The sequence below is a fragment of the Stylophora pistillata genome, chromosome 1, assembly GCF_964205215.1.
Source record: "Stylophora pistillata chromosome 1, jaStyPist1.2, whole genome shotgun sequence".
NCBI classification, from domain to species: domain Eukaryota; kingdom Metazoa; phylum Cnidaria; class Anthozoa; order Scleractinia; family Pocilloporidae; genus Stylophora; species Stylophora pistillata.
The window spans coordinates 54,607,278-54,629,120 of NC_142519.1; the positions used below are offsets into that span (position 1 = coordinate 54,607,278).

General features: G+C 37.4%; 3 protein-coding genes and 1 long non-coding RNA gene across 4 annotated transcripts; all 4 read left to right on the forward strand.

The window, feature by feature from the left end:
* The first annotated feature begins 378 nt into the window (after window positions 1-378).
* Window positions 379-3,614, forward strand: LOC148743153 (uncharacterized). The gene is made up of 4 exons (XR_016002415.1): window positions 379-610; window positions 1,171-1,244; window positions 1,526-1,767; window positions 2,426-3,614. It is a non-coding gene; the product is annotated as an uncharacterized LOC148743153 (long non-coding RNA).
* A 780-nt stretch (window positions 3,615-4,394) lies between these two features.
* LOC148743154 (ficolin-2-like) lies at window positions 4,395-10,073 on the forward strand. The gene is made up of 3 exons (XM_088762981.1): window positions 4,395-6,743; window positions 6,843-7,596; window positions 7,694-10,073. Exon 2 carries the CDS (start codon window positions 6,944-6,946, stop codon window positions 7,256-7,258), a length of 315 nt encoding a protein of 104 aa, XP_088619107.1. The 5' UTR covers window positions 4,395-6,743; window positions 6,843-6,943; the 3' UTR covers window positions 7,259-7,596; window positions 7,694-10,073.
* On the forward strand, window positions 7,400-12,003 carry LOC148743155 (uncharacterized). Its single transcript, XM_088750263.1, has 5 exons — window positions 7,400-7,475; window positions 7,800-8,132; window positions 9,701-9,773; window positions 9,982-10,114; window positions 10,486-12,003. Exons 1-5 carry the CDS (start codon window positions 7,400-7,402, stop codon window positions 11,017-11,019), a joined length of 1,149 nt encoding a protein of 382 aa, XP_088606389.1. The 3' UTR covers window positions 11,020-12,003.
* A 4,216-nt stretch (window positions 12,004-16,219) lies between these two features.
* Window positions 16,220-21,782, forward strand: LOC148743156 (microfibril-associated glycoprotein 4-like). The gene is made up of 6 exons (XM_088762839.1): window positions 16,220-16,594; window positions 17,136-17,386; window positions 17,916-18,030; window positions 18,302-18,424; window positions 18,643-19,066; window positions 20,009-21,782. Exons 1-6 carry the CDS (start codon window positions 16,516-16,518, stop codon window positions 20,244-20,246), a joined length of 1,230 nt encoding a protein of 409 aa, XP_088618965.1. The 5' UTR covers window positions 16,220-16,515; the 3' UTR covers window positions 20,247-21,782.
* Window positions 21,783-21,843: the final 61 nt, after the last annotated feature.

A 21,843-nucleotide genomic window follows, 5' to 3' on the forward strand; every position in this document is an offset into this window, starting at 1 on the left:
AGCCAATAAGTGATGCACAAATAAGGACTTTTTTTACATTAGCTTGTCCAGTTTGTAATAAGGGGGTAAACAAGGTAAATGTTTAATGAACTCAGCCCAAAAGCGGCAGATGTTTTACAACCTAATCGTTAGAATCGAAATTCGAAAGAGCTTTTGACTTAAAAAAAAACAACAATAACAAAAGCAAGAAAAGCTTGCCTTAAATGAATAAATACGTACAGTTTTCTCAGGCAAGCTGTTTGATCTTTACAGAAACGGTCTCTAGGCATGTCATCCTCAGGCTTGGAAAGGACATTTCATATCTCCGAGTGAAATTTTCAATTAAGATGCAGAGGCGAATTACAGGTTCAATAACTCAGAGCATGTTTCACGGCTCACTGTCACAATGGAAACTGGCAATAATGCAGTGTAACCGTCAATACAGAATCATCATTTCTTAACTGTTTTTTTTTTATCTTAGCTTTTACTTTATAGGAGCGGAAAAGAGAGGGATTTATAACAGTGTAGACGTTGTAATTAGCAATGTTACGGACCTTAAGCAGATCACGATAACGACGGCAACGAGGACGCGGGGAAAAAAGGTCTAATGGGCAGAACTAAAGTTCAGCACGTGCGATTTAAAACTTCGTAAATTTTTTTAGCAGTCCTATGCATACGGACGGTAAACGCATCCACCCATTCGCGAAATGCTACCTAAACACATAAATTCACTTTTTAATATTGGATGTCTTCCTTAGCGTTGCCTTCCTTACTGCTAAAAGTCCTTATTGTATTTTCGACCCCTGCGGTTAAAGGACGTCACTTGTCTTGGATAAGCTTTATTGTACAAAAACCTTTAATTTGAAAACTCTTTGTTGACATAACTTCTTTTAAAGAAGCCCATAAAATTAGAGATAAAACTTTTTTCCTATTTTGATGTCACTTTGATTGAAACTTTTAAACAGAATAGATGAAGTGATTTCCCGATAGCAATTTTTTTATCCAGGAGGTTATCAATGACTATTTTATCATTTCGCTCACCTTGCTCTGTACGTCGAAGGTCTTGATAAAAAACAACGCCATGAGTAAGCATTCTTGTATTTGCAAGGTATATATTAACCACTGTACAGGACCAATGTATTCAGACGCCTACTTTTCATTGACAGAGGTAAAATAGTCATTCCCTTGTAGATACATATCTCAGTTTGGACCGTATCAACATGAAGTTCAAGACACAAAAAGTGAGCAGATTACGAAGATTAAAGGTAAGTAGGATTTTCTTTTTTCTATTTAGAAACGCTATCTATTTAGAGATAACAGTTTTGTAAGCGAGCATCATTAGTTGCCAAGGTAAGCTAAGCTGCAGAACTGAGGACCGCGGGATGAACTCGGCACATGCTAAATTTTAGAACTAGAAAACAACTCAATGGCATTTGTTAGCAGCTAATGGTAATGCACCGATCGAGCGCCATCGCGTATTTCATTTCTTTTTTTTCCATGAGCGATCTATTCAGCTCTTAAGCGATTTTTATTTGACTCGATGTAGAAATCTAAATTTATGGGTGTCTACAAAGTTGGTATGATGCTCCAACGTCACATCTTTAAGAGGATCACGGGAGCTGCCCTGGGGACGTTTGTTACCGTGAGTGTATCACTGACATCCGATGTCAAAGTTTCAACTACGTTTTTACCCAAAAGTTCTGTGAATTAAATAATAGCACCAAGGAGGCCAGGCCCGACGATTATGTTCCGAACCTCGAACGGTATTCAAACGAGATCTTAACAGAGGTAAGTCAGTCAAGCCCTAGATATAAATTCTCTCCTCTGACTTCCATACATTTCGCATCCTTTTGGCTTCAGGAATTTGTCGTTCAATCAAACCATATTCCTTGACTGATATAATTCTTCTCGTTATTTTACTGCTTGAAAATTAATTGAGAAGCTTTTTCCGCCATGCAACCAATAAAATCCATAGCTTATGATACATTAGCCACATAATACAACTTTTACAAGGCTATTTTCTTCCAGTCGCTCTTAGTTTTATTTCTGAGCTGCCCGCGGAGACTTGCCAGGAACTCAAAATGAGTGACGGAGGTTTAGCGGTCAGCGGCAAATACTTGTTTTCTTCGGTTGTACCCGAGAAGACTGTCCTGGCTCCTTGTGACCTGAAAACTGAAGGCGACTGAAATTATAATTTTTTTCTGTATCATTACCCCGGAAATGAAGGAGAACCCAAAGAAAAATAATTGAACCATAAACTTATTAGTACAGTGGATGGAAAAAAAAATCCGAACGAAACAAAACTAAGCAAAACCGAGAAAACTTGACCTTTTGACACAAAAAAATCCATTTAAGATTCCCTTTAAGGCATGGAAAAAAATTAAGAAAGGTCTCTTATTTGTTTTTTATTTGTTGGCTTTTTCCCCTACCATTTTTACAATTATAGAACGAAGAAGCTACGTCGAACGGCTTCGAGATGGTTGGAATTCCAGTGGCGTATACATCATCAATCCAGATGGTGGCAAGTCAACCCAAGTGTTGTGTGACATGATCAGGGACGGTGGAGGTTGGACCGTTTGGACTGCATGGTGCTTCAGAACAATATTTGCCATCATTCCAATCTCAACGGTATCTATCACAGTGGCATTTATATTACGCATTCACGGAATTTATGGGAAACGATTTAAAAATTTTCAATACTCACTTAAGCGCACAAAGTTAATTCTGCCTGGTTAGCTCAAGTGGTAGAGCGCCGGACTGCCGTGTGATGAGGCCGAGGGTTCGAGCACCAGACCGGACCAACACTCAGGGTCATAAAATAACTGAGGAAATGTGCTGCTTTTGCTACGATATCTGCAAATGTTTATACATTTTAGAACTCTTGGATAAGGACGAAAAACCGTAGGCCCCGTCTCCTGCATATTCTCTGTACTGGTTAGCAGGGGACGTTAAAGAACCCACTCACTTATCTCAAAGAGTAGGGAGCGTACGCGTAGCTCCCGGTGTTGTGGTCTGGCCTGTTCACTGAAATTGGGGGCATCTGTTAAAAATTAGTCCACAAAAAATTGTTAACTGCTGCAAGCAGTCTCTTAAGTCCCCCGCAAAACATTGTTAAGCGCTTAGAGGTTTGCAATAAGCGTTATATAAATTTTAGTTCATTATTGTTATTATTATTATTATTGCTATTATTATTGCTATTATTATTGCTATTATAATTGCTATTATTATTGCTATTATTATTGCTATTATTATTGCTATTATTATTGCTATTATTATTGCTATTATTATTGCTATTATTATTATCTTAAATCTCTGATCCCATATCATGAATAAACAATAATTGTGCACTCTTTCTGTGTATTGGTACTGTAACAGGAATTGTTCAAGAAAATGAACATTGTCTGGAAGAGGAACAAGATTCGTTTCAATACAACGTAGCAAAGCCGATTATTGGCGTTGATAAAGTCCAAGTATCTGTAAAAAGATCTTTCAAAGCCAATTGGCTTGCTTTACCGCTATAGTATAGGTGCCTAATCTATAAAATGCCATTTTTGAGAAAAAAAACTTTCACGTACAACTGACGTAATTTGATTCATTTTGTAAGAAGATGTTTATTAAAATAGCTATTATACCGATAGCATACAATAATTAACAAATGGTAAACACCGCAGCGTACACTATTAGGTTATGGTGCACGCGGGAGGTTGCTAAGCACGAAAGAAGCGTAAGAGTCGCACGAGGCAATAGCCAACAGCGACTCTAGCCTCTTGATCGCTTAGCAAACCTCCCAAGTGCATCTATAACTCAATATTGTACGCTATGGTGTTTACCATTTGTTTTATAACATAACATTGATACATTGGGGCGAAGGAGTACCCCTTTATTTAACACTGAAATCTCAAGTGACCAGAAGAAAAGCACTCGGAAACTGGTCCTTGCATTTGCTCACGTAAGCAGCGTACACCTATGGCCAAATAGTGGACACTGAATCGACCAATCAGAGCGCGCGCTTTACTTTGGAAATGCTATAATCCTTACTTTTGAACACTCGACCCTTACCTGAGGACAAAAAAATGCGTCGAGGCTATTCCGATGTTCTGATATGTCTTTTGATTGATCTCACAAGGCCAAAGATCCGAGGAATACTCCGTTCTACTGACAGCCAGCTACATGCAAGCTCCCTTACCTCTAGCTTGTATTGTTAAGATAAGATGCATTTTTTGTAGTATTTCAAGCGAGATAAAATTTCAACGTCACCTGCACTTAAAGGTATAAGGAGCATGCTACATGCTACATGTGAGTATGGTCGCGCAAAATCATAATATTATTAGACCCCCTAAAATTATTTTAGAGGGGAAAGGATTCTTACTTAATATGTTTCGTTTATAGTACCCCAAATTAGTTAAGAGTTTTTTTTTTTAATCAAGTTACACCTAGAATGTTGCGGAAATTAAGGCCACCTCTAAAATATAAATATAAATCGGGACAGAAAAACAGAAGTGCAATATACTGAACTATGAATAGGTATTCAGATGAAGATTCGAGAAAGTACAAATTGAGCGAAATTATTCGATAATTGATTAATATGATTTCCTTGAAAAAAGATTGAGTAGAGACATAAACCAACATTGAAACCTTGTATGTTGTTGAAAAATTTAATTCTAGAATCAATGATAAAAGTTATTTGGCCATCTGTCATCGACTTGATTTTGAAGCCGATTATGTTCATCGACATGTAGCTGGTAATTGCAGTGAAATTGCTGATATCTGATCGATATCTGCAGGGAATACATTTTTCTAATCAGGAGGTTGCTGAAATTTAAATAACACTTTGAATGATTTACTCTAATTCGTTGTTGAAGCATTTCCTTTAATCCTGGGCTTGAAATATTCATGAAATAAGTTGCTCAAATTAGGAAATTCAGGAACATAGCACTATTTTATGTCTTATTCTCTTTAGAGAGAGATCTCACTTCTTTCAAATGCATTTGTTCAAATTTCTGTCTACAGAAGGGCGTAGCCTAACGTAATCTTATGAGAATTCTTTGAAAACCGTTGTAAGTCGATTAAAAAACGAAAAGTTCGAGTTTTTTATATACATGATTGTTGAACCTGCAGTTATTGAAATCATAACAATGAATAAATCATGTGAGGCAATCTGGAATTATAGTCAAAGATTCATATTGCATATGCCGAACGTTGTGTCAATATCCCACTCAACGAAAACAAAACATGTTTTTGTTCCGATCTCAATCTCTGTGTCAACGATGAATAAATCATGTGGGTCCGCCCGGAATTAGAATAAGGGATTCATAACACATAAGTCGAACTTTGTGTCAACATCGAACTAACGGGACACAAAATATGTTCTTGTTCTGGCTCTCAGTCTCTTTGCCAACAACTATGGTATCAGGACTTGGTCGGATGAGTACAAAAGATTTGCATGCTGTAAACTTTGTGGCAGAGATCAGAGGACGTAAGCTTATGGGGCGGGTTATCGAAGAGACAAAAGTGGATTCAGAAGACACATGCCAGTGGCAATGTGTGGACGAAAGCCGTTGTCTGTCTTACAACTTTGGACCGGCGGAAGATGGGAAGATATTTAAATGTCAGCTAAGCGACTCTGATCGATTTGCTGCATTAGAAAATTTTATTCAAGAGGACAAATTTTCCTACAGGGGAATACAGGTATTGCGAAATTGGGCATAATGGAGGAAAATACAAGTAAGAAAAGAAAAAGAGAAGTTTTCAGACAAGCATTTATTTCCCATAAAAAATCTTCTCTGATTTGATATTATGCCTCACCAATTTTTCAAGTTTTACCACTCACTTTCCTTGAACTTATCGGTAAAAAGATTATAGATTAAAAATTCTTCCTTCTGTAAGAAAGGCCAAACAGTACAATTTTTTTAGAGCTTTCCGAGTTATTAATATTTAATATTTGTATGCTAGAACGAAAGGTATAGATGGATTTAATTTCAAGGCTCATTTTGGTCCCGTTTACAGTTTCCACGCCTCATTTAGGCTATGTTCATTGAAACTCGCAAGAAAGATCATTTCGCGACCACAGCAGGGAACATGAATTTACATTAATAAAAGCAAAGTCCAAAAATTCATTGGGAACAGGAAACGAAAGGAAAAGTGGGAAAAAAAAGTTAGAGAAAAGGAAAAGTCCGCCTTCAGTTAGTGTGGACAGGGCTTTCTCTTAGATTCTACCAAAGGTTACTGCTCTCGTTTACCATTAGATGAAGATTTTATTTCTCAGTGTTTTGCGAAATGTGACAGATATTCCCTACTGTTGTGCGGTGCAAGACGCCGCAGCGATGCAAACTAACTATGAAAATTAAGATCCCAGACAATAACCGAAAAAAACGCTCTTCAAAAGGCCTTTGGAATTGATAATGATTTTGGTGTTGACATCAATCTTGCTCGAGAGCGTTTTCGCGCTTTTACCCAGCTTCAACCTTTTGGAACGTCTCATCGACGAAAAAAATGTCGATTCCTTTCATCTCTTTTTTAAATCAGTTGAGGAAAGTTTGAGAAGCACTCAAAAAAATCCGTACTTGTCCTTTAAAAGCCTCTAATCCGAACTATTATAATTCATATTAAGGGAATAAAAATAGTTAATCCAAGATTTTTTTCTTCAAAGAGTGCTTGTGAGGAAGACAGTTTTCAATGCGGCAAAAAAGGAATCTGCATTCCCAACTATAAAGATGGCAGCGTACGATGCAAATGTGACGATGACTATACGGGAAAACCCTGCAGTAAGCTGAGGAGTTAGATATTTTGTTGTTTCAACATCAGTTATTGTTTAATTGTCTATAAAATCAATTTCTAAATTCTCTTCGTTTTCTTGCCAACAGAAGCGAGAAGCTGCTCTCAGCTATTCCAAGATGGTCTTAATTCCAGTGGGGTGTTTACCGTCAATCCAGATGGCGGCAAAGCAATACAAGTGTTGTGCCATATGAAAACGGACGGTGGAGGTTGGACCGTTTTGCAGAAACGTTTGGACGGCTCTGTTGACTTTTATCTTGGATGGGAGTCCTACAAAAAAGGCTTTGGAAATCTGAATGGCGAGTTCTGGCTTGGAAATGACAACATTCACCGTTTCACAGCCGCTGATGACGTCATGTTGAGAGTTGACCTGGAAGACTTTGATAGCAACGTCACCTACGCTGAGTACACGACTTTTAAGGTGGCAGACAAGGCTGAAAAGTACCGGCTTTTGATTGCAGGATACAATGGCACAGTTGGTGACTCTTTGAGATTCCATAACTAAGAAAGGCATTAATGTGGACAAATAGCGTTGTGCGTGCGTGGTTTAGTTGGACAGCGGTTCCTTATATAAGCGTAAGCGAAAGGAAGGCTCTCGAGTCAAGCTTTTCTGAAGTTTCCAAGACCTGCGAGGTCAGTTATAGGCATGGGCGTCGAAAATGTTAAACTATTTCCAAAATCAGCGTTTTTGTCAGCCGAAGAGAAAGTGAAAATGACAGGCGGTAATTTTTACGTGATTTTACGGAAAAAAGGGCCAAAGAGGGGCTTTTGTATCGTAAAGGAACTGTCAAAGATGGATATATGTGCTTGATTGACAGCTTCGAAACTCGTACTAGCCCAAAGGTGAGTTCATAATGTTTTTTTTAAATTTTGGCGTTTTTATCTTGATGAAAAATTATTTCAAAATCTTAAATGTCTGTGTACCTTTACTTTTAAACAGGATTATGAACTACATCTAGAATGAATGAGAAGACGATTTTTGTGAAAAGGCAAGACTCCCAAGTGGCGAACCAATTTTTAAAGTAGACGAATACCTGACATCTCAGCAAATAGCAAGTTTTTCTTCGCTGGCGACAGCAGAGAAAAAGACACTCAAAATGTCGAAACTGAAACCCAGAAAGACCAATGGGCTGTGGAAAAAGAAAAGGTCTTGCAAGATCTTGAGAAGGACGTCATGGATTCCATATCCATCTGTCATCCAATCATGCACGGCAATCACAACCTCTGTGATTATGCCTCCAACAAGAAATTGGACAAACTCTCCATCCTTTTCCTTCAAGATATCTGTTCATCCCTTCAGCTTGACATCTCCATTATTAAAGTAAAGCGCAAGAGACTATATATTATGCTAACTGAATCTTTGGTGGAGAACTTTCCCTGTAAATCCTGAGTCTTGTTTTGTTTATACATAATTGTTTCGATGGTATTACAATGCAAAGAATATGAACAGATAGTGCAAAGTAGTTAAGGTACTGCGTTTACATGCGAGATAATTTAGCCTGTAAAAACAAGTATCTATGTCCTTTTCTGTCTTTTTCTCTGCAGATATGAGTGTCGTATAGCGTTCACATCATTCAGGTACAAAAGGTCGCTCAGAATGAATGTGTCGTTCTGAAATGAAAACCCCAATAAACTTGTTAAAAAAATTACTCGTTTGGAATAAATTTTTACCCTGGTATCATGTGGCAACCGGGATGAACTCGTTCTTGAACAAAACTCAATCCATGTAACATTTTATTCCCAGAGCCTCTCGCTTTGCCTTCCTGTCTGTATACTATAAATTTCGATAGCGTTGAAGCAACAACCCGCTTTAACTGCATCGCTGTCACTGAAACAACGGTTAGTAACCACAAAAAGCACACATTCTAATATTTTCCATTCAACATAAACAAAATTCTTTATACAGGGTAAATATTCATTTGTGTCGGTACCAATTATTGCGTGACAAGCTTATAATATGAGGGGAGAACACAACGCAAAACCTGGGCTTCTGCTAGAAAAAAGTAAAACCCAAACGTAATATGGTGATCGAAACAGCTACTAAAATCATAATTAAACAAGGTAAAAATGTTATGTTCGATTTTTTTAGAAATTGTGGTGATTTATGCCAGTAAATGGAGGCGACAAGTAGGCACACCGTGTATATTTTATGGTCGCCAGCAAGTTAATTTTGCCCGACTTTAAGTTCGTCTCAAGATAGGACAACGCAAATACACAAGAAAATCTTTACAGTAACTTCATAGCCATCGTTTTGTCTTTTAAGAGCTAGAAGCTCAGTAGATTCTGTCATATCGGTCATTGTCGAAACTGTCTTTGTCTGGATGCTACTTTTCGACATAGAAAAATTATGTCGGACAAAAATATTCACCAAAAAAATTAATTTTTTTTTTTGCCACTTTCAATAATGACAGGGCATTAAGTTTAGATGATAAAACAAAGGATTATTTTGGCAGAAATACCGGAGGTGGAGTGTATTAGTTACATGAGGTCACACAACTCGGGTAATATATCGCCGAACAATTCACTCGCACCTTAAAATCTAAACTGTATCGCTATTTCACTGCCGCCAATACCTTGAAATATACCGATGCCCTGCCCGAACTTCTCCATCTATATAACAACACCTTTCATCGCAGCAAGAATAAAAAGAGATACTACATACTACTCGTGCAGTTATAAGAAGAGGGTGTATCAGTAGAAACTCCTCTTCTTTTGTTCAATGAGATTTGTCATACAAAGATTGGTTCGAGTTTGCACCTTTGGACTGATACGTACAATATCCGAGGGTGCATGTTATCTTTAAGCGTTTAAGGAGTTAAGGATATTCTATAGCGTAAAAGTGTCTGTGTTAGACACTGTAAAGAGAAAATCAAACAAGGGAAGGTTTGGGAGGTCATATTAAGGGTAACGAGATTAATATCTCTCTCTCTTAAATGTTTTTCCTAAGCTGTGGCAGCACCTAAAGGTTATGAAGCAGAGAATCCAGCCATTTCCTGTGAAGATATCTTAGCAAACAGACCGTAAGTTTATTCACATTTGCGGGGAGTAAGAGAATGATTGAAAAACGATTGAAAGGGCTGGAAGAACTAAAAGTAATTGTCCAACACGACAACTAGAGACAAAAGAGTAGAACTGTAGCTACGACCATTCATGATAGTTGTCCAAAGTGAGGTAATATCCATTTCATCCTCCAAATACAATTTTAGGCATGAGTATGTCTTATTTCAGAGATCCTAGAAGTGGTGCTTACTATCTCAAAACGGAGCAGGGAGGAGTAGCTCACACCTATTGTCATATGGATGTCATTCCTGAATGTGGGAGAGGAGGTTGGACGCTAGTCATGAAGATTGATGGCAACAAGGTTGGTACAAGAAACATTTTCTCTTTCGTTGACTTCCCATTATATCCGTTGTGACAAATGATTGAAAATGTTGATATCTTTCGAGTTTTAGTCACTGTGAAACATTTTGACGATTTCATCTTACACAGAAAATCGTTTGTCCACATTAATTTAGTCGCCCACCGATATTGTTTCCATCCGCCAAATCGTAATACCAATCCAACGACATGTATTATTTCATCAAAGATCTTAAAGTTCTTATTTATGAAGAAATGAAAAAACAAGCAAATGAAAACAAAAAAAATTTGGTCTCTAAATGAAGAAATGTATTTGTTTTTCCTTTGCATTATCGAGTAATAAGGTTTATACACAATCTTGTGTTTCTTCGAAAGGATACCTTCTCGTACCGTTCAAACTACTGGAGCGACAAGAACACATTTAGCGAAGTTTCGGGCACAACTGGATTTGACCTTGAGGAAACAAAGATGCCGAGCTACTGGAGTAATAATTTCACTCAAATTTTCCTTGGAATGAGGGTCGGCGATCTAACAATATGGCTAACTATCGACTTGCAAGCAACCTCATTGCATTCATTAATTGCAGAAAATATCCACAAACCGACAACTCTTGGTCGAAACAAATGGAAATCGCTTATCGATGAATCCTCTCTTCAGCAGGAATGTAACATGGAAGGTTTCAATGTGGAGTATCCAACCGCAAAAGACGACTCGGCTTTGACTAGAATTGGAATTATCAGTAACAACGAAAAAGATTGCAATTCCTGTAACTCAAGGATTGGACTTGGTTCGGGTGGCACTAGAGGTGGAATGGATGGTACCAATTCATGTGGAAATGAGGCAGGAGCTTTCAAACCAGACAACGGAGCGAAGCACATTAAAGCCAACGGCTACATCCTTGTTAAATAAATTCGTGCTTCGCTAACTAAGTGCAGAAACGCTAATAATTAACTAATAAACTGCATTTTGTTTCTTCTTTCCATTACCTTATGCATGAAACATTCGCAATATTTAGAAATTTTAAGAGCACTTCTGAGGTAGATAGATTGATTATATCAGAGGGCATGATTGTTGAAAATACCCTGGTAGAAGTCCACAAACTAGTTAGTCAGATACATCCTCGAGCAAATGTTGTTCCTCGAAACTATCACCTCCTCACTGGAAATCTAAACTGATTGAAGAGGGTCCCGCAAGGAAATATATAATCCAAAGAAATGGTCAGAACAATAATTAATACCTCTTAATATTGCTTTAATTTCAATTAAGTTCGACTAGGTGAGTATCGATATCCTCTCAAGTGTAAGCAGTTGACTCCATGATTCTTAAAAGTGGAGTGATTATCACGGAAATAAAGGCCATTGAGATTACTCCAGATTGCATTTCTTGAACCAAAAGGTTCATTAATTTCCTCAGTGGTTGGAGCTGTTTTCCAAATTCTAATCGTTGTTTTAATCCTTTGTGTAGAAGTCGATACCAGTGCAAAAAAAGTAAGTGACGAAATCACTAGGTATACAATGAGCCTGCAAAGGAAAGTTAAATATTTTGTATAACATTTGAACTGTGCTTGACAATTACTTATCGAGGGCAATCACACCTGCAATCTTAGGTCAAAGTAACCGGCTTCCAAATTTTTATCTAATATTTTAAACTTTACAAAAGAAGTAATGCCATTTGTGGGAGTAGCAGCACAGGCTATGTCCAACGTTGTTTTTTTTGTGTGCTATACGGAAGGCTCTCTAATCTTACCTTATCTCTTATCTAATCTCCCATTAAGGTGTCGAGGTTATTGAATATTTATCAGTTTCCATATGCTTTGTAATATAAACGAGAGTCATATCACAGATAAGAGTTGTCGGTTATGCATCATAATAAAATCTTGCGACAATAACAGAATCATCATTTTTCCTCTAGAGCCTCAAAGGGAAGGTATCCTTTAGCTATCTGCAATTGCTCCTGGATCCCACGAATCGTTTTCAGTTAGGTTTAATGTTTGTTTTCGTGGTTTTGGAGAGGCTTTTGTGGAATGGCCTGTCAGATTAGGTAGGAGATATCTGATTTTATTTTCCTTCGCAATTACATATTTCTATAGACCCACATAGCTCCACGATAACGTCTAATCGATGGATAGGTACAGCTTTTGGTTTCCGAGTTCCATATAAGGGATGAAAACTATTTGCAAATCATTTAACCGAATATACTTTTTTTTATCGCCACAGGTTATAACTTTCACATCAAACCCTTTTCTCTGATAACATCTTCTATCCGAATGAAAAAAGAAATGAGTGGACGTCTTGAAAGCTAAGCCTTTACCTCAGTTAGCTATCTTTTGATATCAGTGGGAATTGTATTTGACGTTAGATTACTTCATGAAGTCAATGAACTAGCGTCAAAAACTGCAACATAGGCTCTCAGCCTTTTTGTCTCGCAATGGAGCTCTCTGTCAAGTGAAGGCCTTGGAAGAAACCACATATATGGCTATATTCTGCGCAATTCTTAGCAATCCATAATTGTTAATCTGATGTTTCAACTCAATCTATCTCTAATCAACTAGTTTTTCGGAGTTTGAAGAGCCAGTTGCAAACAAGGCTCTCGGAAATCACGTGATCAGCACCGAAGGCAGAGACAGCAAAGAGTTTTCAAATACAATATCTTGCGGAAGTCACGTGTGAACCATACAATTTTGGTCCAAACGAGAATGGTGATCACGTGTGTGAGCTGAGTGATTCTGATGGTATCAGAGATCCAGGTGACTTGGTCACACGGCAAGACTTCCTCTACCGCGCAACAAAGGTATCATGGAGAGGGAGTGTGTTGAAAACAAAGATAAACAAACATAGAGAAGATTTGTTTATTGAATATAAGACTGAAATTCTTATCGTTTGAAAGACGGAAAGTTTGCTTAAACTTTTGCGACAGCTTAAACTTAAACTTAAACTTTAATGATAAATACTCCCAAAAAAAAAGGTTTTTCAGTAGCTATTTACAAATATGAGTGCTAGCTATATCTGACAAGTCATTGTTAAATTCTAAACTCTAACTGTCAGCTATGAAAAGTACATGTATAAACTTAAGTCGTGTGTGTAGTTTAAGAAAATATTTGCTTATTTTTATATTTAGCCTTTGCTCATTTCTCTCTTGTTTGCAAAATTCGGGAAATATAGTGAGCTATAATGTAATAATGCTTTATCAAGTTATCCTGTTGAGGCTTTCCAGAATTTAATTACAATTTAAGAAATTATTTTAAAAGAACAAAACTCTAGCAATATCATAATGCACATAATCATTATATTTAAAAATTATATTGGTACTCCTTAATACTCCTTAAAACTAGTTTAAAACTTGGAAAAGAGTCAATACTTCTGACGCTCTCGGGTAGATTATTCCATACTCCAACAGCTCTATAAAAGAAACTACGCTGACCTGCAGGTAAGCAGTGCTTCTGAATCTGCAACAGATTCTTATTTTTAGTGTTGCGGCCGTGGATGTCAGATCTTATGATAAACCTGTACGACGGAGCTAGACCTTTGAGACACTAGAAGCCATGGCAACATCTCTTGCTCTTAGCATCTGACGCACTGGAAGCCAGACCAACCGTTTTAAAGCTGGCGTTATATGATCGTATTTCGTAATGTTAGTTATAACACATGCGGCAAAGTTTTGCACGTTTTGTAATTTTGTAGCGATTTTCTTTGATGTGTTACACCATACAGAGGAATTACAGTCCAGCCTACTGAAAACTAAAGCATTTACAACTTTTATAAGACTGCTAATCAAGAATGTATTTCACTCGACTTATCTGACTTACACTGATAGTGCATTTGACAAAAACTCAGTGGCATGCTCTTTATAAGATAGAGTCCAATATGATTCTGCAAAAGTGCTTAAAAGCCAATTGGATGTAAGGCTGTTTTTTTGAAGATATTGCTGATATTTTACACCTGCCAAGAGTTGTGTATACATTAACATTGGAATATTTCGTTACTTAACTGAAAACTTTGGCTAGTTAATAGTGAACTTTACTACCTTTTTTTAAATTCATGTCTATTGGTTTTTTTGGGCATCCCACGAAATAGCCTACTAGTTGTCTCTTTACATATTCTAAACATTATCCTCTTTTCAATCTTACATAAGAGTCCATGCGGTGCCGCCCAGTGCCCTGTGAATTCCCAGTTCGGTGACATGCTCATTATAAGTTAGAGCAGAGTCCATTATAATCATGTAATAGCGCCTAGAAACCAATTGCGATTGGTTAGACGTTTTGTAATAATATAAAATCGTAGTTATCAACTGCAAGGATGTTTTTTGACGATAGTGCTAATATTTGAAACCTGCCAAGAGTTGTGTATACATTAAGATTGGGATATTTTGCCACTTAACTGGAATTTTTGACCAACTGATAGTAAATTTTATCACCATTTTCAAAATGGCATCCCATGAAATAGCCTACTAGTTGTCTCTTTATATACTCTAAACATTATCTTCTTTTAGATCTTACATAAGAATCCATGCGGTACCGCCCAGTGCCCTGTGCACTCCCAATGCTTTTCGGATTTTGAAAACGACGATGATCTCTGTGTATGTCCACCAGGATTTACTGGAGACAAGTGTGAAACAGGTGAGTGTCATGCATAGGGCTACGCTCATGGCAGAATCCTGATATTTTTTCCCCTTTTTGGTTTTCAGAAGGAATGCTCTTTATTACTTCATTCTATAATTTGGAAATAATGAGTAAAAATTCCCCCAGAATATTATAAGATTTCGAGATAAATAGGAAAACATCTGTTTTGAACGCGAGATCGTTTTCTGAAAGGTCCAGAGAAGGATAATCGATGTGTATGTTTTGTCACTGGCAAACTGAATCAATTTATATTTCTATTGTTTACATCAACTTAATTCCACTGTAAATTAAAACCGTCATCGTTAGTGAATTAACAAATTCAGCCAATCAATCAGACTCACTCAGTTATGATTACAATTTCTCTGAGCCACCCTTCATGGTTCTGTGAAGTTTTAAGACTGGCATCGCTCTTCATCCACGCATTCTTATCGACAAGAACTTTCCAAATTCGTTTCTGTTTCTTTTTTTGTCATGCTTCCGTTCAATTTTCGCCCATCTATACTGTTAGAAAAATTAACAGCCGTACTTTAAGTCTGGCTCTAAGATGCAGCTAATGCCATGCTGTACACAAAGTTACAGAAAAGAAATGCCGTTCAGAGATGCATACTCTACCGGAGGGATTTACCACTGCAAGTGGTAAATTTATAGGGACGAATAAATAGAGGTCCCGTCTCCTGCAGGGTTAGGGGTAGGAGACGTCAATTTCCCACTCACGAGATTACTGTGTGATGGATGTCCTCCCCTGGGGTGGATGGTGGGTACAAAGGTCAATTGGGACGAAACTTCTGTTCCTTTCTCCTGCCATTCCCGTGGCGAATGAATTAAATTCTAAATTCTAAAATTCTAAATACAAGTAGTTTTGACGGGATACCCGTTTAAGCTTAATGAGATATGCTTGAAAAGATTTCATAGAAACAAAGGATTGATTTGCCTGTGAATGAGAATTTATGCTCATTACTCAACAAAGGCGTAGACCCGCTGAGTTTGAGTTTAAAGTGCACGAATTTCAAAGCTACACGTTTTTGGCGAGTGTTTCACTCGAAAACGTGACGTTTTCAAGTGAAACACTCGCCAAAAACGTGTCTTTGAAAAGATTGTCTTTGTGAGTTGACTGTCTTTGTGAGTTGACTGTCTTTGTGAGTTGACTGTCTTTGTGAGTTGGTGCGAATGAGTGCTGAAAGACAATTTAAGAGTGAAGATATTTTTTCGTGGTTTTTGGGTGATTTTCGTATTCCATTTTCAGACATGACGATTTCGAGATGGCTGATCGTAGCTATGCGTAGGACGCGCGTCAACTGTGAAACTAATAATAACCAAGCCCATTATAGAGAGTCCGTAGTTCAGAGCATCGCAGAGCGGAATCCGACTCGATGTTCGATTTTTTAAGGAAGACTCAGAATTTTTGCTTTGTCGTTCGTTCGTGACAAGAAAAGAAAACTTTGTAATATATATACATTTTTTTATTTTGTTTTCCAGGGACCCAGCATGGGATTAAAGTTTCCCCCGGAGGCCTAGCATGAATGTGCTTGGAAATATAAAAGAAAATGCATCATTATGATAACTAAATTTTAATATACCAGCCAGTCTTATCACAGACAAACCTTGTCGATTCAATAAATATATGAAGTTCATATATTTTTTTTTATTCATTTATTTTTTTTTGTGATGCATAACCTTGTCGGTTATGCATCACAATAGAGCCTTACGGCAATAAAGGAATACGATTGAACCTGTAGGGCTACGAAGGTGAGGTTTCCTCTAGCTACTTACAATACATCCTTGCCTCCATGAATTGTTTTCAGTTATGGATAATTTTTCTTTTCGTGGTTTTGGAGAGGCTTTCGTGGATTGTCCTCTCAAATATAGGTAGGAGGATCGTGATTTTATTTTTCTACACAACTTTTTATTTCCATATAGATAAAGTTAAGTCTACGATGACAACATAGCGATCGAAAGATAAGTGTAGGTTTTTAGTTTTTTGAGTTTCATGTTTCATGCTACCATTTGCGAATTATTTTGAATCTATTTTCACTAGCATACTGTTTTTTATCTTCCATCTGATCTCGAATGATAACTAGTAGTTTTTAATAAAAAAAGATTGAATAAGGAGACGTTTCGAAAGCGAACCTTTAACTCAAATCATAATATATTCAATTTTATTTTCTTTCTCTTTTTAGCCGGTTTTTTACCAAATCATGATTGGGTGATTATTTTCTGAACTTTACAAAATCGGTGCACCGGCTAGATGTCAAGAACTGAGATTTGGGCTTTTAAACATTATTGTTTTGTTGTCAAGTAAAATCGAAACGTTTCTATTAATAAAGATACCATAAAAGGAATCATAGATTTTTCACGATTGTTTGAAATCAATAATTGATAGGTGTTCGGTGTTGACAATTTGAAATAGTTCCATGCATAACAAAGGAGTTTCAAGAGCCACTTGCAAACAAGGCTCTCCTAAATCACGTGATCAGCACACCGAGAGCAAAGACAGCAGAAAGTTGTGAAATACAATGTTTCATGGAAGTCACTTGTGAGTCATACAACTTTGGTCCAAACGAGGGGGGTGATCATGTGTGTGAGCTGAGTGATTCTGATGGTGTCAGAGATCCAGATGACTTGGTCACACGGCAGGACTTCCTCTATCGCGCAACAAAGGTATCGTGGAGAGGGAGTGTGGAGAAAAGCATAACATGAATTTGTTGATTTTTTTTTTGCGACAAGAAATGGCTCAGAACCTCGCATATCTCAGAGAAGCCTCTTGACAACGATAGATTTTGCATTTAGTAGCTCAGTTTCGTTGTTATTTTACATCAACAGAGTTTCTCTAACTTTGTATTTCGTTGTTGCTTGCTTCAAGCTCGCAAAACATGGTCACTATAGTGACTTGCGGTCATCATAAAGCGTTTGGAGAGGCGATTGGGCTAGGGTAGACGAAGCGTAAATTTAGCAGCTATGAAAGATATTGCTCTTATCCTACCAAGAGTTGCGTGCACGATAATATTTGGAAAATGTTCGACATTTAACTAGAAACATAAACCAAACAATAGAAAAGGCTATTTCCGTCTTTTCTGTCTTTGTTCCTTTATTTATATAAAAAAGTGTCTTCTGAACATTTTTTCGAAAAGGCCAATAATTTGGTTTTTTGTTTAATCTACGCATTATTTTATTTTTTATCCTATTAAAGAATTCATGTGCTACCGCTCAGTGTTCTCCAAACTCACGATGTTATTCAGATTTTGAACAAGAAACTTATCTCTGCGTTTGTTCACCGGGATTTACTGGGGACAAGTGTGAAACAGGTGAGTGATAGAGATAAGTTTGGCATCGCCGATTACAGAATCCTGTGATCCTTTCGTTGTTTTCGAATAGTTTTTTGACGAGCTTTATAGCATCTACAATAAATGAATAATTCCCCCCCTCGCCCCCGACTGAGAATATAACACGGAGAACACTCAGTTGCTTCACAACTTACGCCTGATCTAAAATGGGTTGGAGGGGGAATATAAAAACTCAATTTCATTGACTCAACGGATCAGTAATGCTAGAGGTAGCTTTTAAAATATTTTGCAGACGTGGACGAGTGCACAGAAGGAAATCATACCTGTCACATGAACGCCTTATGCTACAATTCTGAAGGGTCGTATAGCTGCTGGTGCAAGGATGGATATAAAGGCGATGGGTTTCTATGCGAAGGTGAATAGTTTGTTAGTTTTGTTCCAGATGGACTATAAAGTCATCCCTCTTCTATCTAGGTTTGGTGCCTAACACAAGGTCAAAGTTTTCAGCTCTATCGTTCATGAGTGGGATACAGCTAGCCGATTGACAAACTTTCTTGACTAAACCTACGCTGATAATTGATGGAGAAAATGCGGTAAGCCTCTCTTAGTTTTCGTTTGTCTGTATTTTGATAGGGCGAGAAAGCTGCACCGAGCTTCTTCGAGATGGCTGGAATTCCAGTGGCGTATATACCATCAATCCTGTTGGCGGCAGTCCAATCCAAGTGTTTTGTGACATGAAAACGGACGGTGGAGGCTGGACCGTTTTTCAGAGACGTTTAGACGGCTCCGTAGACTTCTATCTTGGATGGGAATCCTACAAAAATGGCTTTGGAAATCTGAGTGGTGAGTTCTGGCTCGGAAACGACAACCTTCATCGCTTAACATCTGCTGATAACGTCATTTTGAGAGTTGACCTAGAGGACTTTGAAGGGACCATTACCTACGCAAAGTACACGACTTTTATGGTGGCAGATAAACGTGATAAGTACCGGCTCAAGATTGGAGGATACAGTGGCACTGCTGGCGACTCTATGGGTACAGAACCACATCAAACACAGTAAGAAACCCTTAATTTCCAAGTCTAGTTCGAATTTACCTTTTAAAGGAACCTTAACGACTTATCGGTGCTAGATTGGATTTGCAGCTGAAGAGCTTTTACATTCGCAAAATAAAAAAAAAAATCTCAGACGTTTTTGTTTAGTTTGGAAGTTCGCCATCTTACTGGTGTTCCTCTGTGTGTTAGGTTCGAATCGTTCTGCATAATTAAATAAGACCAACAAAAACTGCAAAGTTTCCAAGTTGCTTCTCTCTCTCCCAGCGTTCTAGATGACTGTCTGGTTACAACTACCATTATCATGAGAGGAATCCCCGTATCAATAAATAACAAACCCATTAACTCTTTCGTTATTGAAATTTGAAGGTACACAGTGGAAAAAGGGACCATAGAACTTATATAACGCATGATAGAAATCTGGATGGATTAAACGAATCACTCTTTTTAAAAGTTGAATTAAAATTTAAGAAATAGGTAACTATGAATAAAAAAGCAGTAAATCTTAAAAGAAAAATTATTCTCCTATTTCCCATTTCCCATTTCCCATTCTTCATTTCCTCGCCTTTAAGAACACCCTTTAAAAAACTCAGTAAACAGATAGTTAAAAGAGACTTCCCTACGTCACAAAGAAACTAAACTGATCCACGTGCAATTGTAAACAATATTGGCTGGTGATACTTTGAAGCTGATGGCTAGCAGCGATCAAAATTTCAGTTAAAATGCTGATAACGGAGATGAGAAGTTGAATAAATCTTTTCTGGGTTGCGTAATAAAGGTGCTTTCTCCTCATTATAGATCGCCGTATGGGAAAAATACCGATGCTTCAGTTAATTACAACTGAGTGTTTATCGTTACTGACTTTATGCAATTTATCAGAGTAACTTAGCATACGTAGACTAAGAATATGGTACAAACAAGCTTACATAAGATGTCATTTCATTTCAGCAATATGCAATTTTCTACGAAAGACCAAGATAATGATCTTGGTCAACACGTGTCCAACTGCGCTGAAAACTACAAGGGAGCCTGGTGGTACAACGACTGCCATTCGTCCAATCTGAACGGATTGTATCTCAATGGTTCCCATGCCTCTTTTGCTGATGGAGTCAACTGGTACACTTTCAGGGGTTATAAATACTCACTAAAACGTACCGAGATGAAAATAAAAACGGTCGGACAATGAAACAATTTGAACTTGAACTAGCGCCAAACCTACGTCAGCACGTAATTAGACAGAAATAGATATACTAATTGTATCAGAGAACAAAATCACAAAAGGGTCAGCTAGAAGTCCGCACGCATCGTTAAGAAGAAACACAATCGACTATTTGTTGTTCTATTAAAGAACCCACCCCTAGCAAATTATCAATGTAAACTAATGGTAGAGGGTCTCGTATGTGTGTCCATTGGGAGACGTCTCTCGCAAAGATTCTTTAAAAAAGTACTGAACGGCTAGAGCATACACAATAATAATAAAAAAAGTAGTCCAGATTAATTATATTTCCAGTGGAGGTTCTATGTATTCGGATTCGATTTTTCCAAGCCATTCAGTTCAACTTTCAGCATGAATCAGGAATCGAACTTCAGAACTTCGGATTTCGTGCACCGATGCTCTACCACTGAGCCACAGAGAATATATGGTGAGCAAGGCCCATTATGAAGTTCATATATCATATGCTTACTGCATACTGCTTGGATCGGCCTTTTACATAATGTTCGTTTAGATCTAAGAATTGCGGCGAGACTGCTGATGGCTTGCTAGATGTGCACGGCATACATATATCTAATGAAGAATTTACTAACATTTAAACTACAATGGGAATGATTTTCCGTAATTCGTTGTTGAAGCACCTGCTTCAAAGCACAGGCCTAGAATGTTATGAATCAATTTGCACCTGGACATTCCACAGTGATAACCAGTGATAACACCATACCAGTGATAACACCATGCCAGTGATCACACTATACTTTGATGTTTTATACTTGTGAAAGGTATATACAAATTGGTGCAAGAATGTAGATAGATGTGACGTAAGAAAGATCTTCATTTGCGTGTTTAGAAAATTGTCGTTATGTTGGAGTAAAAAATTAAAAAATAAAAAAAAGAACTGAAAAACCTTAGGAATGAAAAGAAATATTTAGTCTACTATCTCTGTTATTTTGAGACAGTAATTAGATGTTAAGGACTCCAGCTGGCTGAAGCAAACAATTATCAGCACCTTGCCAAGTTCATTTTCTCATCAACTTACTATTTCAATTTAGAAACGAGCTTTGAAAAGAGATGTGACATACATATTCTTCTTTTAAATGCATTTGTTAGGATTTATGTCGTGAGGGTGGCGTGTTTATAGAGCAACCTTACATTACACTCAAAAATTGAATGGTTTAAGTTCATCATAGTTATGATTGGTGAACCAGCAGTTCATTATGAAAACCTTAACGATTAATAAATCCTGTGAGTCCACCCGGAATAAGAATGAGAGATTCACAACGCAAAACTCGAGGGTTGTGTCAACATCGAACTAAGTCAAGTAAGCAAGTCAACTTTATTTAAAGAGGGTGTACACATAACAGCTTACGCTGACAAACCAGTGGCCCTCGAAACTAAGGATTAGTAAGTAATACGTGCAAGTCTAGAATTAAAATTGGAACTAGCCTAGCAAAGTAACTATTAAAAACAAATATAAATAGAATATATAGAATAAAACATACATTGCAATGTAACCTCAGAAGAATCAATGTCTTTCTAAGAATCAATAAAATAATTTCTCAAATCATTT

What these genes read in the sequence shown, in the direction of transcription:
- LOC148743154 (XM_088762981.1), top strand. Translation starts at nt 6,944, where the DNA reads ATGAAAACGGACGGTGGAGGTTGGACCGTTTTGCAGAAACGTTTGGAC.
- LOC148743155 (XM_088750263.1), top strand. Translation starts at nt 7,400, where the DNA reads ATGGGCGTCGAAAATGTTAAACTATTTCCAAAATCAGCGTTTTTGTCA. An exon ending in TTTGGTGGAGAACTTTCCCT is followed by an intron (nt 8,133 to 9,700) that starts GTAAATCCTGAG and finishes GTTTTTCCTAAG; the next exon opens with CTGTGGCAGCACCTAAAGGT. An exon ending in TGAAGATTGATGGCAACAAG is followed by an intron (nt 10,115 to 10,485) that starts GTTGGTACAAGA and finishes TTTCTTCGAAAG; the next exon opens with GATACCTTCTCGTACCGTTC.
- LOC148743156 (XM_088762839.1), top strand. Translation starts at nt 16,516, where the DNA reads ATGAATTGTTTTCAGTTATGGATAATTTTTCTTTTCGTGGTTTTGGAG. An exon ending in GATTGTCCTCTCAAATATAG is followed by an intron (nt 16,595 to 17,135) that starts GTAGGAGGATCG and finishes AATTTGAAATAG; the next exon opens with TTCCATGCATAACAAAGGAG. An exon ending in TCCTCTATCGCGCAACAAAG is followed by an intron (nt 17,387 to 17,915) that starts GTATCGTGGAGA and finishes ATCCTATTAAAG; the next exon opens with AATTCATGTGCTACCGCTCA.